A 17,753-nucleotide genomic window follows, 5' to 3' on the forward strand; every position below is an offset into this window, starting at 1 on the left:
CCCCTATTCCCCCTTCACTACCCCTATTCCCCTTTCACTATCTCTATTCCCTTCACTACCCCTATTCCCCCTTCACTACCCCTATTCCCCTTTCACTATCTCTATTCATCTCACTACCCCTATTCCCCCTTAACTACCCCATTCCCCTTTCACTATCTCTATTCCCCCTTCACTACCCCTACACTCTGTTACCCCTACACTACCCCATTCCATTCTGTTACCCCTACACTACCCCATTCCACTCTGTTACCCATCCACTACCCCATTCCACTCTGTTGCTCCTCCACTCCTTCCCCCTTCACTATCTAAATTCCCCCTTCACTACCCCTATTCTCGTTTCACTATCTCTATTCCCCTTTCACTATCTCTATTCCCCCTTCACTACTCCTATTCCCCTTTCACTATCTCTATTCCCCCTTCACTACCCCTATTCCCCCTTCACTACCCCTCTTCCCCCTTCCCTAACTCTATTCCCCCTTCACTACCCCTACACTCTGTTACCCCTACACTACCCCATTCCATTCTGTTACCCCTACACTACCCCATTCCACACTGTTACCCCTACACTACCCCATTCCACTCTGTTACCCATCCACTAACCCATTTCACTCTGTTGCTCCTCCACTCCTTCCCCCTTCACTATATCTATTCCCTTCACTACCCCTATTCCCCTTTCACTATCTCTGTTCCCTTCACTACCACTATTCCCCCTTCACTACCCCTATTCCCCTTTCACTATCTCTATTCCCTTCACTATCTCTATTCCCTTCACTACCACTATTCCCCTTTCACTATCTCTTTTCCCTTCACTACCCCTATTCCCCCTTCACTACCCCTATTCCCCTTTCACTATCTCTATTCCCCCTTCACTACCCCTATTCCCCCTTCACTACCACTATTCCCCTTTCACTATCTCTTTTCCCTTCACTACCCCTATTCCCCCTTCACTACTCCTATTCCCCTTTCACTATCTCTGTTCCCTTCACTACCCCTATTCCCCCTTCACTACCCCTATTCCCCTTTCACTATCTCTATTCCCTTCACTACCCCTATTCCCCCTTCACTACCCCTATTCCCCTTTCACTATCTCTATTCCCTTCACTACCCCTATTCCCCCTTCACTACCCCTATTCCCCTTTCACTATCTCTATTCCCTTCACTGCCCCTATTCCCCTTTCACTATCTCTATTCATCTCACTACCCCTATTCCCCCTTAACTGCCCCATTCCCCTTTCACTATCTCTATTCCCCCTTCACTACTCCTATTCCCCTTTCACTATCTCTGTTCCCTTCACTACCCCTATTCCCCCTTCACTACTCCTATTCCTCCTTCACTACCCCTATTCCCCTTTCACTATCTCTGTTCCCTTCACTACCCCTATTCCCCCTTCACTACCCCTATTCCCCTTTCACTATCTCTATTCCCTTCACTACCCCTATTCCCCCTTCACTTCCCCTATTCCCCTTTCACTACCCCTATTCCCCTTTCACTACCCCTATTCCCCCTTCACTACTCCTATTCCCCCTTCACTACTCCTATTCCCCTTTCACTATCTCTGTTCCCTTCACTACCCCTATTCCCCCTTCACTACCCCTATTCCCCCTTCACTACTCCTATTCCCCTTTCACTATCTCTATTCCCTTCACTACCCCTATTCCCCCTTCACTACCCCTATTCCCCCTTCACTACCCCTATTCCCCTTTCACTATCTCTATTCCCTTCACTACCCCTATTCCCCCTTCACTACCCCTATTCCCCTTTCACTATCTCTATTCCCTTCACTACCCCTATTCCCCCTTCACTACCCCTATTCCCCCTTCACTACCCCTATTCCCCTTTCACTATCTCTATTCCCTTCACTGCCCCTATTCCCCTTTCACTATCTCTATTCATCTCACTACCCCTATTCCCCCTTAACTGCCCCATTCCCCTTTCACTATCTCTATTCCCCCTTCACTACTCCTATTCCCCTTTCACTATCTCTGTTCCCTTCACTACCCCTATTCCCCCTTCACTACTCCTATTCCTCCTTCACTACCCCTATTCCCCTTTCACTATCTCTGTTCCCTTCACTACCCCTATTCCCCTTTCACTATCTCTGTTCCCTTCACTACCCCTATTCCCCCTTCACTACCTGTATTCCCCTTTCACTATCTCTATTCCCTTCACTACCCCTATTCCCCCTTCACTACCGCTATTCCCCCTTCACTACCCCTATTCCCCTTTCACTACCCCTATTCCCCTTTCACTATCTCTATTCCCCCTTCACTACTCCTATTCCCCCTTCACTACTCCTATTCCCCTTTCACTATCTCTGTTCCCTTCACTACCCCTATTCCCCCTTCACTACCCCTATTCCCCCTTCACTACTCCTATTCCCCTTTCACTATCTCTGTTCCCTTCACTACCCCTATTCCCCCTTCACTACCCCTATTCCCCCTTCACTTCCCCTATTCCCCTTTCACTATCTCTATTCATCTCACTACCCCTATTCCCCCTTAACTGCCCCATTCCCCTTTCACTATCTCTATTCCCCCTTCACTACTCCTATTCCCCTTTCACTATCTCTGTTCCCTTCACTACCCCTATTCCCCCTTCACTACTCCTATTCCTCCTTCACTACCCCTATTCCCCTTTCACTATCTCTGTTCCCTTCACTACCCCTATTCCCCCTTCACTACCCCTATTCCCCTTTCACTATCTCTATTCCCTTCACTACCCCTATTCCCCCTTCACTACCCCTATTCCCCTTTCACTATCTCTATTCCCTTCACTACCCCTATTCCCCCTTCACTACCCCTATTCCCTCTTCACTACTCCTATTCCCCTTTCACTATCTCTATTCCCTTCACTACCCCTATTCCCCCTTCACTACCCCTATTCCCCTTTCACTATCTCTATTCATCTCACTACCCCTATTCCCCCTTAACTACCCCATTCCCCTTTCACTATCTCTATTCCCCCTTCACTACCCCTACACTCTGTTACCCCTACACTACCCCATTCCATTCTGTTACCCCTACACTACCCCATTCCACTCTGTTACCCATCCACTACCCCATTCCACTCTGTTGCTCCTCCACTCCTTCCCCCTTCACTATCTAAATTCCCCCTTCACTACCCCTATTCTCGTTTCACTATCTCTATTCCCTTCACTACCCCTATTCCCCCTTCACTACCCCTATTCCCCTTTCACTATCTCTATTCCCCCTTCACTACCCCTATTCCCCCTTCACTACCCCTATTCCCCTTTCACTATCTCTATTCCCCCTTCACTACCCCTACACTCTGTTACCCCTACACTACCCCATTCCATTCTGTTACCCCTACACTACCCCATTCCACACTGTTACCCCTACACTACCCCATTCCACTCTGTTACCCATCCACTACCCCATTCCACTCTGTTGCTCCTCCACTCCTTCCCCCTTCACTATCTCTATTCCCTTCACTACCCCTATTCCCCCTTCACTATCTCTGTTCCCTTCACTACCACTATTCCCCCTTCACTTCCCCTATTCCCCTTTCACTATCTCTATTCCCCCTTCATTATCTCTATTCCCTTCACTACCCCATTCCCCCTTCACTACCCCTATTCCCCTTTCACTATCTCTATTCCCTTCACTATCTCTATTCCCTTCACTACCACTATTCCCCTTTCACTATCTCTATTCCCTTCACTACCCCTATTCCCCCTTCACTTCCCCTATTCCCCTTTCACTATCTCTATTCCCCCTTCATTATCTCTATTCCCTTCACTACCCCATTCCCCCTTCACTACCCCTATTCCCCCTTCACTTCCCCTATTCCCCTTTCACTATCTCTATTCCCCCTTCACTACCCCTATTCCCCTTTCACTATCTCTATTCCCCCTTCACTATCTCTATTCCCCCTTCATTATCTCTATTCCCTTCACTACCCCTATTCCCCTTTCACTATCTCTCTTCCTTCACTACCCCTATTCCCCCTTCACTCCCCCTATTCCCCTTTCACTATCTCTATTCCCCCTTCACTATCTCTTTTCCCCTTCACTACCCCTATTCCCCCTTCACTATCTCTATTCCCCTTTCACTATCTCTATTCCCCCTTCACTACCCCTATTTCCCCTTCACTTCCCCCATTCCCCCTTCACTCTCTCTATTCCCCTTCACTACCCCTATTCCCCTTCACTACCCCTTTTCCCCTTCACTACCCCTATTCCCCTTTCACTATCTCTATTCCCCCTTCACTACCCCTATTCTCCCTTCACTACCCCTATTCCCCCTTCACTCCCCCTATTCCCCTTTCACTATCTCTATTCCCCCTTCACTATCCCTATTTCCCCTTCACTACCCCTATTCCCCTTTCACTATCTCTATTCCCCCTTCACTACCCCTATTCCCCCTTCACTAACCCTATTCCCCCTTCACTACCCCTATTTCCCCTTCACTACCCCTATTCCCCTTTCACTATCTCTATTCCCCCTTCACTACCCCTACACTCTGTTACCCCTACACTACCCCATTCCATTCTGTTACCCCTACACTACCCCATTCCACACTGTTACCCCTACACTACCCCATTCCACTCTGTTACCCATCCACTAACCCATTCCACTCTGTTGCTCCTCCACTCCTTCCCCCTTCACTATCTCTATTCCCTTCACTACCCCTATTCCCCTTTCACTATCTCTGTTCCCTTCACTACCACTATTCCCCCTTCACTACCCCTATTCCCCCTTCACTACCCCTATTCCCCTTTCACTATCTCTATTCCCTTCACTACCCCATTCCCCCTTCACTACCCCTCTTCCCCTTTCACTATCTCTATTCCCCCTTCATTATCTCTATTCCCTTCACTACCCCTATTCCCCTTTCACTATCTCTATTCCCTTCACTACCCCTATTCCCCCTTCACTTCCCCTATTCCCCTTTCACTATCTCTATTCCCCCTTCATTATCTCTATTCCCTTCACTACCCCTATTCCCCCTTCACTACCCCTATTCCCCCTTCACTACCCCTATTCCCCTTTCACTATCTCTATTCCCCCTTCACTACCCCTATTCCCCTTTCACTATCTCTATTCCCCCTTCACTATCTCTATTCCCCCTTCATTATCTCTATTCCCTTCACTACCCCTATTCCCCTTTCACTATCTCTATTCCCTTCACTACCCCTATTCCCCCTTCACTACCCCTATTCCCCTTTCACTATCTCTATTCCCCCTTCACTATCTCTATTCCCCCTTCACTACCCCTATTCCCCTTTCACTATCTCTATTCCCCTTTCACTATCTCTATTCCCCCTTCACTACCCCTATTTCCCCTTCACTACCCCTATTCCCCTTTCACTATCTCTATTCCCCCTTCACTACCCCTATTCCCCCTTCACTACCCCTTTTCCCCCTTCACTCCCCCTATTCCCCTTTCACTATCTCTATTCCCCCTTCACTATCTCTATTCCCCCTTCACTACCCCTATTCCCCCTTCACTACCCCTATTCCCCTTTCACTATCTCTATTCCCCCTTCACTATCTCTATTCCCCCTTCACTACCCCTATTCCCCTTTCACTATCTCTATTCCCCCTTCACTACCCCTATTCCCCCTTCACTACCCCTATTCACCCTTCACTACCCCTATTTCCCCTTCACTACCCCTATTCCCCTTTCACTATCTCTATTCCCCCTTCACTATCTCTATTCCCCCTTCACTACCCCTATTCCCCCTTCACTCCCCCTATTCCCCTTTCACTACCCCTATTCCCCCTTCACTCCCCCTATTCCCCCTTCACTACCCCTATTTGTTTCAAAAAGCACTGATAACCCAAACACCACGTCCCCAATAATCCTCCCCAATTAAATGACCTATAATATGTCTATAATGTATGTGTGTGTGTGTGTGTCTGTGAGACAGGGTGGACTCTGGTCTTCTGCGTTTGACTCAGCGTCTCTCTGTAAAAGACAGGAAGCAGGAGAAGAGTTTCTACAGGAGGCGCTCTCTCAGCGTTGACTGGTAGTACACACACACACACACACACACACACACACACACAAAGAACAGCGATCTGGCCATTTTCCAGTGCACCAATAAATTTTCTTCTTCTTCTTCTTTTTCTTCTTCTTCTTCTTCTTCTTCTTCTTCTTCTTATTATTATTATTATTATTATTGGTATTATTATGGAATGTGATAAATGTGTGTGTGTGTGTGTGATTTTGTACATTCATATGTGTGTGTCTGTGTGTGTGTGTCTGTGTGTGTGTGTGTGATTTTGTACATTCATATGTGTGTGTTCTTCCAGAAAGACATCACTGGTAATTATTAGAGAATGCCTGATTGATGTTCTGAAGGTTTTGCCAGTAGTTATGGAGTACACATAGTGTGTATGTGTGCGTCCTTGTGGGTCTTTGTGTGTGTGTGTGTGTGTGTGTGTGTTATATGTTGGCTTGTTCAGTTCCAGATCAGATGAGGCTTTTTCAGCACTTCAGACTCTGGGACTCCAGCTCTGATTCTGATTTACACATTCTTTCCATCTCTCTCTCTCTGTGTTACATGTCTGTATCTCTCGGCCTGGATTTATCACTCTCAAAATTGTAATCTATTAAAATGAAACTGTAAAAAATATAAAATTAATACAGTACACACTGTGGTGTAATATAACATTAATACAGTACACACTGTGGTGTAATATAACATTAATACAGTACACACTGTGGTGTAATATAACATTAATACAGTACACTGTGGTGTAATATAACATTAATACAGTACACTGTGGTGTAATATAACATTAATACAGTACACTGTGGTGTTATATAACATTAATACAGTACACACTGTGGTGTAATATAACATTAATACAGTACACACTGTGGTGTAATATAACATTAATACAGTACAAACTGTGGTGTAATATAACATTAATACAGTACACACTGTGGTGTAATATAACATTAATACAGTACAAACTGTGGTGTAATATAACATTAATACAGTACACTGTGGTGTAATATAACATTAATACAGTACACTGTGGTGTTATATAACATTAATACAGTACACACTGTGGTGTAATATAACATTAATACAATACAAACTGTGGTGTAATATAACATTAATACAGTACACACTGTGGTGTAATATAACATTAATACAGTACAAACTGTGGTGTTATATAACATTAATACAGTACAAACTGTGGTGTTATATAACATTAATACAGTACACTGTGGTGTAATATAACATTAATACAGTACACTGTGGTGTTATATAACATTAATACAGTACACACTGTGGTGTAATATAACATTAATACAGTACACTGTGGTGTAATATAACATTAATACAGTACACTGTGGTGTTATATAACATTAATACAGTACACACTGTGGTGTAATATAACATTAATACAGTACAAACTGTGGTGTAATATAACATTAATACAGTACACACTGTGGTTATATAACATTAATACAGTACACTGTGGTGTTATATAACATTAATACAGTACACACTGTGGTGTAATATAACATTAATACAGTACACACTGTGGTGTAATATAACATTAATACAGTACACACTGTGGTGTAATATAACATTAATACAGTACAAACTGTGGTGTAATATAACATTAATACAGTACACACTGTGGTTATATAACATTAATACAGTACACTGTGGTGTTATATAACATTAATACAGTACACACTGTGGTGTTATATAACATTAATACAGTACACACTGTGGTGTAATATAACATTAATACAGTACACACTGTGGTGTAATATAACATTAATACAGTACACACTGCGGTGTTATATAACATTAATACAGTACACACTGTGGTGTTATATAACATTAATACAGTACACACTGCGGTGTAATATAACATTAATACAGTACACACTGCGGTGTTATATAACATTAATACAGTACACACTGTGGTGTAATATAACATTAATACAGTACACTGTGGTGTTATATAACATTAATACAGTACACTGTGGTGTTATATAACATTAATACAGTACACTGTGGTGTTATATAACATTAATACAGTACACTGTGGTGTAATATAACATTAATACAGTACACTGCGGTGTTATATAACATTAATACAGTACACTGTGGTGTAATATAACATTAATACAGTACACTGCGGTGTTATATAACATTAATACAGTACACTGTGGTGTTATATAACATTAATACAGTACACTGTGGTGTTATATAACATTAATACAGTACACTGTGGTGTAATATAACATTAATACAGTACACTGCGGTGTTATATAACATTAATACAGTACACACTGTGGTGGTATATAACATTAATACAGTACACTGCGGTGTTATATAACATTAATACAGTACACACTGTGGTGTTATATAACATTAATACAGTACACACTGTGGTGTAATATAACATTAATACAGTACACTGCGGTGTTATATAACATTAATACAGTACACACTGTGGTGTTATATAACATTAATACAGTACACACTGTGGTGTAATATAACATTAATACAGTACACTGCGGTGTTATATAACATTAATACAGTACACACTGTGGTGTTATATAACATTAATACAGTACACTGTGGTGTAATATAACATTAATATAGTACACTGTGGTGTTATATAACATTAATACAGTACACACTGTGGTGTTATATAACATTAATACAGTACACACTGTGGTGTTATATAACATTAATATAGTACACTGTGGTGTTATATAACATTAATACAGTACACTGTGGTGTTATATAACATTAATACAGTACACTGCGGTGTTATATAACATTAATACAGTACACACTGCGGTGTTATATAACATTAATACAGTACACACTGTGGTGTTATATAACATTAATACAGTACACACTGCGGTGTTATATAACATTAATACAGTACACACTGTGGTGTAATATAACATTAATACAGTACACTGTGGTGTTATATAACATTAATATAATACAATGTGGTGTTATATAACATTAATATAATACAATGTGGTGTTATATAACATTAATACAGTACACTGTGGTGTTATATAACATTAATACAGTACACACTGCAGTGTTATATAACATTAATACAGTACACACTGCGGTGTTATATAACATTAATACAGTACACACTGCGGTGTTATATAACATTAATACAGTACACTGTGGTGTTATATAACATTAATATAATACAATGTGGTGTTATATAACATTAATATAATACAATGTGGTGTTATATAACATTAATACAGTACACACTGTGGTGTTATATAACATTAATACAGTACACTGTGGTGTTATATAACATTAATACAGTACACTGTGGTGTTATATAACATTAATACAGTACACTGTGGTGTAATATAACATTAATACAGTACACTGCGGTGTTATATAACATTAATACAGTACACTGTGGTGTAATATAACATTAATACAGTACACTGCGGTGTTATATAACATTAATACAGTACACTGTGGTGTTATATAACATTAATACAGTACACTGTGGTGTTATATAACATTAATACAGTACACTGTGGTGTAATATAACATTAATACAGTACACTGCGGTGTTATATAACATTAATACAGTACACTGTGGTGTTATATAACATTAATACAGTACACTGTGGTGTAATATAACATTAATACAGTACACTGCGGTGTTATATAACATTAATACAGTACACACTGTGGTGGTATATAACATTAATACAGTACACTGCGGTGTTATATAACATTAATACAGTACACACTGTGGTGTTATATAACATTAATACAGTACACACTGTGGTGTAATATAACATTAATACAGTACACTGCGGTGTTATATAACATTAATACAGTACACACTGTGGTGTTATATAACATTAATACAGTACACTGTGGTGTAATATAACATTAATATAGTACACTGTGGTGTTATATAACATTAATACAGTACACACTGTGGTGTTATATAACATTAATACAGTACACACTGTGGTGTTATATAACATTAATATAGTACACTGTGGTGTTATATAACATTAATACAGTACACTGTGGTGTTATATAACATTAATACAGTACACTGCGGTGTTATATAACATTAATACAGTACACACTGCGGTGTTATATAACATTAATACAGTACACACTGTGGTGTTATATAACATTAATACAGTACACACTGCGGTGTTATATAACATTAATACAGTACACACTGTGGTGTAATATAACATTAATACAGTACACTGTGGTGTTATATAACATTAATATAATACAATGTGGTGTTATATAACATTAATATAATACAATGTGGTGTTATATAACATTAATACAGTACACTGTGGTGTTATATAACATTAATACAGTACACACTGCAGTGTTATATAACATTAATACAGTACACACTGCGGTGTTATATAACATTAATACAGTACACACTGCGGTGTTATATAACATTAATACAGTACACTGTGGTGTTATATAACATTAATATAATACAATGTGGTGTTATATAACATTAATATAATACAATGTGGTGTTATATAACATTAATACAGTACACACTGTGGTGTTATATAACATTAATACATTACACTGTGGTGTTATATAACATTAATACAGTACACACTGTGGTGTTATATAACATTAATACAGTACACTGTGGTGTTATATAACATTAATATAATACAATGTGGTGTTATATAACATTAATATAATACAATGTGGTGTTATATAACATTAATACAGTACACACTGTGGTGTTATATAACATTAATACAGTACACTGTGGTGTTATATAACATTAATATAATACAATGTGGTGTTATATAACATTAATATAATACAATGTGGTGTTATATAACATTAATACAGTACACACTGTGGTGTTATATAACATTAATACAGTACACTGTGGTGTTATATAACATTAATACAGTACACTGTGGTGTTATATAACATTAATATAATACAATGTGGTGTTATATAACATTAATATAATACAATGTGGTGTTATATAACATTAATACAGTACACACTGTGGTGTTATATAACATTAATACAGTACACACTGTGGTGTTATATAACATTAATACAGTACACACTGTGGTGGTATATAACATTAATACAGTACACTGCGGTGTTATATAACATTAATACAGTACACACTGTGGTGTTATATAACATTAATACAGTACACACTGTGGTGTAATATAACATTAATACAGTACACTGCGGTGTTATATAACATTAATACAGTACACACTGTGGTGTTATATAACATTAATACAGTACACTGTGGTGTAATATAACATTAATATAGTACACTGTGGTGTTATATAACATTAATACAGTACACACTGTGGTGTTATATAACATTAATACAGTACACACTGTGGTGTTATATAACATTAATATAGTACACTGTGGTGTTATATAACATTAATACAGTACACTGTGGTGTTATATAACATTAATACAGTACACTGCGGTGTTATATAACATTAATACAGTACACACTGTGGTGTTATATAACATTAATACAGTACACACTGCGGTGTTATATAACATTAATACAGTACACACTGTGGTGTAATATAACATTAATACAGTACACTGTGGTGTTATATAACATTAATATAATACAATGTGGTGTTATATAACATTAATATAATACAATGTGGTGTTATATAACATTAATACAGTACACTGTGGTGTTATATAACATTAATACAGTACACACTGCAGTGTTATATAACATTAATACAGTACACACTGCGGTGTTATATAACATTAATACAGTACACACTGCGGTGTTATATAACATTAATACAGTACACTGTGGTGTTATATAACATTAATATAATACAATGTGGTGTTATATAACATTAATATAATACAATGTGGTGTTATATAACATTAATACAGTACACACTGTGGTGTTATATAACATTAATACAGTACACTGTGGTGTTATATAACATTAATACAGTACACACTGTGGTGTTATATAACATTAATACAGTACACTGTGGTGTTATATAACATTAATATAATACAATGTGGTGTTATATAACATTAATATAATACAATGTGGTGTTATATAACATTAATACAGTACACACTGTGGTGTTATATAACATTAATACAGTACACTGTGGTGTTATATAACATTAATATAATACAATGTGGTGTTATATAACATTAATATAATACAATGTGGTGTTATATAACATTAATACAGTACACACTGTGGTGTTATATAACATTAATACAGTACACTGTGGTGTTATATAACATTAATACAGTACACACTGTGGTGTTATATAACATTAATACAGTACACTGTGGTGTTATATAACATTAATATAATACAATGTGGTGTTATATAACATTAATATAATACAATGTGGTGTTATATAACATTAATACAGTACACACTGTGGTGTTATATAACATTAATACAGTACACACTGTGGTGTTATATAACATTAATACAGTACACACTGCGGTGTTATATAACATTAATACAGTACACACTGTGGTGTTATATAACATTAATACAGTACACTGCGGTGTTATATAACATTAATACAGTACACTGTGGTGTTATATAACATTAATACAGTACACACTGTGGTGTTATATAACATTAATACAGTACACACTGTGGTGTTATATAACATTAATACAGTACACTGTGGTGTTATATAACATTAATACAGTACACACTGTGGTGTTATATAACATTAATACAGTACACACTGTGGTGTTATATAACATTAATACAGTACACACTGCGGTGTTATATAACATTAATACAGTACACACTGTGGTGTTATATAACATTAATACAGTACACACTGTGGTGTTATATAACATTAATACAGTACACACTGTGGTGTTATATAACATTAATACAGTACACACTGTGGTGTTATATAACATTAATACAGTACACACTGCGGTGTTATATAACATTAATACAGTACACTGTGGTGTTATATAACATTAATATAATACAATGTGGTGTTATATAACATTAATATAATACAATGTGGTGTTATATAACATTAATACAGTACACACTGTGGTGTTATATAACATTAATACAGTACACTGTGGTGTTATATAACATTAATACAGTACACACTGTGGTGTTATATAACATTAATACAGTACACTGTGGTGTTATATAACATTAATATAATACAATGTGGTGTTATATAACATTAATATAATACAATGTGGTGTTATATAACATTAATACAGTACACACTGTGGTGTTATATAACATTAATACAGTACACACTGTGGTGTTATATAACATTAATACAGTACACACTGCGGTGTTATATAACATTAATACAGTACACACTGTGGTGTTATATAACATTAATACAGTACACTGCGGTGTTATATAACATTAATACAGTACACTGTGGTGTTATATAACATTAATACAGTACACACTGTGGTGTAATATAACATTAATACAGTACACTGTGGTGTTATATAACATTAATACAGTACACACTGTGGTGTTATATAACATTAATACAGTACACACTGTGGTGTAATATAACATTAATACAGTACACTGTGGTGTTATATAACATTAATACAGTACACACTGCGGTGTTATATAACATTAATACAGTACACACTGTGGTGTAATATAACATTAATACAGTACACTGTGGTGTAATATAACATTAATACAGTACACTGTGGTGTAATATAACATTAATATAATACAATGTGGTGTTATATAACATTAATATAATACACTGTGGTGTTATATAACATTAATATAATACAATGTGGTGTTATATAATGTTAATACATATTTCTCTTGTAAAAGGTGTACATCTTATTGAATGTAGTTGTTCTTGCTGTTATTAATTATGTGTTTGTTTGTGTGTGTGTCTGTGTGTGTTTACAGTAGTAATAGCATTACTGAGTTGCTGCCTGCCACCTGTTACCTCCTTTTCTTAACCCCAAAACCAACCCCCCCCAACCCAAACACACACACACACACACACTGGGAGTAAAATCTCCCTAATTATGATGAACAGAGACAGAAGAGTGTCGCCATGAGGATGTGTGTGTTTTGAAGGGGGTGGGGTCATGTGAAAATTTGTATGCAGAGAAATGTGTGTGTGTGTGGGGGGGTGTAATCCCAGCCATGGTGGCTCCATCATGGGGGAAATGCTGCCCATGTCTCTAGTCTACCATATGCCACCCGGTGACCCCAACACACACACACACACACACACACATTATTGTTTATAATAATAACATGAACTCATGAAGGCTGTAAGATTGATAGAGAGGGAGAGACACAGAGAGAAAGAGAGAGAGAGAGAGAGAGAGAGAGAGAGAGAGAGAGAGAGAGAGAGGATAATAACCTCATAAGCCATGATAGAGACTGTATACTCTGACACTACAGATGAATCTATTCCATCTGCTCAGTTTCATGTGTTCATATTTAACACACACACAGTAAGTGGAGTGATCTGTAGAATTAAATCTAAGTGGAGTGATCTGTAGAATTAAACAGGACATGTGTAATAAAAGCATTTTAAGAAGTTTAATAATAATGAAGAATTTTATTTTATTGTACAGATTCATCTCAGAAAATCAAGTTCATATGAAGCATCTGCTGTAAAATCTTTCTCTAATAACACACTGTCTTCACATCTACACTCTCAAATAACACCACAAGGCCTGGACACACCAAACAATAACTAGCCATACACAAATCACACACACACACACACACACTCTCACACACACACACACACACACAATTATGTGCTTACATACACACTCAAGAATACACTCACATTCGCTCTTACATGTACCAAAAACATGTACTACAAACATATCTACATATCTCTCTTTGTGTCTTACACACACACACACACACACACACACACAGGTGGAAAGTGGTTGCTATGTGAAGGTCTCTGTGGTGACAAGCGGAACTGTGAGCGTAGCTTTGAAATGAACATGCCATCTGATTAGCTCTCATTCCGCCGCTGGTGTGTGTGAGGGTCTCAGGGTTAGACTGGCTCCACTTGGCCTAGTAGTAGATAAGAGGGGTTAATGTTGACCCTGGTAACACACACACGTGTGCACACACACACACACACACTATACCACACCATTAATACCACCTCTCATCTCTCTCTCTCTCTCTCTCTCTCTCTCTTTCTCTCTCTCTCTCACTCACTCACACACATGCACACACACACACACGCACACACACACACACACACACCCCTCTGAATTTGGCCAGTCTGCCTGCCTCCAGTCTGTCTGGTGCCAAGAATCAAATTTCAGACTTTCCTTTTTCAGGACACATACAGAAGCCAGGGAAGTCTCACTCTTACTTTCTGTCTCACTCTCACTGCTCAGTTCTCCCTGGCTGTCTCACTCTCATGGTCTCTTTCACTCTCCCTATCTCTTATTCTCCTTCTGTCTCAATGTCTCTGTCTGTCTCACTCATTTGCTCTCACCTTTCTGTTGGTATCACTATTTCTATCTGTCTCACTCTCTATGCCTTTCTCACTCTTCCATTTCCTCTCACTCTCTTTATCTTTCTCACTCTTTCTGTCTGTCTCTGTTTGTACCACTATTTCTATCTGTCTCACTCTTCCAGTCTGTAATCATTAAAATGTACCAAAGAAAAATAGACTGATTTGTGATAACAACAAACGTGACAAGTCACTCCTAGAGAACTCTGCAGATCTCTTTCTGTTTGTTGGAGCAATAAATTGTCAAGGATCTGGCAACATGCTGGTGGATCAAAACTTTTCTCATTTTAAGAATTTGAGACATAATGTTTAGTCTGTAGTTGAAATATTGTAGAATTCAGTGAATAATTGTGAATTACTCCATATGATTTAACTTGTTGCTTGGTGAATATATGTGAATGATTTTGTCATTGGAAGGCAGAGCGTAAAATATTCAACACTTGGTGCCATTTCTTTTTGTAAAATATAAGAAGAAACCTGACGGTAAATTGATTTCCACACTTTTACAGAGTTTTCCAGCAGATCAGTGTGCAAATTAACAATGGCAGTCTGCTTAAAATCAGCCACATTTAATTAGCCACACCTAATGGATGATGCAGTGATTTAATTGGTTGAATATTTTAAAGCAAGCTTGTTTTTAATAATAATATTAATAACGATAATAATAATAATAATCATCATCATCCTCATCATCAGTATGCTTATGTGTGTAAAATAGTGTGGAATGAAAGCATCTTTCTACTCAGGTGATGACCTGTGTGTGTGTGTGTGTGTGTGTCTATTCTTAGACTGATTTATATTTTAATATTTTCCATGCTCTGTTCACATTCAACCTTGGTGCTCAATATATGTGCGCTAAACTCCGGTGTGTGTGTGTGTGTGTGTGTGCATGTTTGCCTGTGTGTGAGTGAGTGTGTGCTAAATTTTGTCCTGGTTTTTAATGTGGGATCGGTATGATGCAGTACGATGCCAGACACACACCCCTGGCATATTTGGGACCTTTGGTTCCCAGCAGAGCCATCCGTGTGTGTGTGTGTTCCATGAGCATTTGCTTGATGGGGTGATGAAGTGGCATGTTCTATCCTGGTCTCTTTTTTGTCTTTCTTGTTTATCCCCCTTTCTTTCATCTCTGGTCATTCTTTAGCCCATGTGTGTGTCCGTGTGTGGAGTGGTCATTCTTTAGGTTGTGTGTGTGTGTGTGTGTGTGTGTGGGTAAGAGGGTTTAAGCTGGTAGATCCCATAGTCTTTGAAACTGATCTGCATGGCCACAAATACACACGCTTTTATCTCCAAGCGGCACATACCTGCTTTTCTAAAATAAACTCTCCATTATCACGACTCATTCACATTTGTGTGTGTATGTGAAGATGATTAATGTGGACCCTTAAACTTTATTCCCTCATGGAAAGTTTTTCATTCTACCCATTGATTTTTAGTGCACTTACTTTATATCACACTTTAATAAATATTGTTTTATTTTACAGTCTTTAAAATGTGTATGAAATAAAGTGTGTGAATTAAATGACATTTTTTTAAAGGTTGTGTACATCTTGATGGAAATCCACGCTGGACATTGTTAGATATAGTGAGCTGAACAGTTCATGAAACTCCTTCTCAGTCTAGTTTCTTGTTCTCTGTTCCTTCAGGGCAGAGTCTAAGATGACTGAGCGGGTTCTGGAGCATTGTCCAGCAGCGATGCGGAAATATTCAAGTTCGTCCTGTTCTTCCCCACCCAACGCCGCACGCCGTCTCTATAGAAACCTTTCTGGAAAATTTCGCATGGCCAATTCAGATGAGACAGACAGCAAGGAGCAGCTACGCAAAGCCAATGCAGTAAGACATCACCAGGAGATCCTCACAGAGCCATGAAGAACCTGCAGCCGAAATGTCTTTGTGTCTTCTACACTTCCACGGTCAAATCTCACTCAGACACCGGAATATCAGTCTCTGTTTCTAGAGTCTAATTGAAAACAGTATTTGAGAAGTGCACTAGGGATTTTAGCCACAACTAGGTTTCTAGAACCACTCCAAATAGAGCTAAGCAGTCTAGAGTCTCACAGCAAACTCATGACTGCACAGAGGAGTTGCCCTAGGGGTTTTAAACAGACACAGCATAGCAGATGCAGAGCTTTCCAGAGCAGCGGACAGCGTTCTAAGATTGTGCTCAGGATTTAAAGTTTGTACAGAGGGTTCTAGAGTGCCTCTGAACATCAGGGAGGGTTCTAAAG

General features: G+C 38.4%; 1 protein-coding gene across 5 annotated transcripts in view; it reads left to right on the forward strand.

The window, feature by feature from the left end:
- Positions 1-17,753, forward strand: part of LOC131359338 (ankyrin-repeat and fibronectin type III domain-containing 1) — a 61,567-nt gene that overhangs the window by 26,736 nt on the left and 17,078 nt on the right. For all 5 annotated transcript variants that reach the window (XM_058399153.1, XM_058399171.1, XM_058399143.1 and 2 more), the window contains 2 exons: positions 5,894-5,992; positions 17,172-17,358. In XM_058399153.1, the coding sequence (XP_058255136.1) occupies positions 17,185-17,358 (174 nt within the window). In that variant the 5' untranslated portion in view covers positions 5,894-5,992; positions 17,172-17,184. The remainder of the gene's footprint in view (positions 1-5,893; positions 5,993-17,171; positions 17,359-17,753) is intronic.

Source organism: Hemibagrus wyckioides, linkage group LG01 (assembly GCF_019097595.1).
Source record: "Hemibagrus wyckioides isolate EC202008001 linkage group LG01, SWU_Hwy_1.0, whole genome shotgun sequence".
Classification (NCBI taxonomy): domain Eukaryota; kingdom Metazoa; phylum Chordata; class Actinopteri; order Siluriformes; family Bagridae; genus Hemibagrus; species Hemibagrus wyckioides.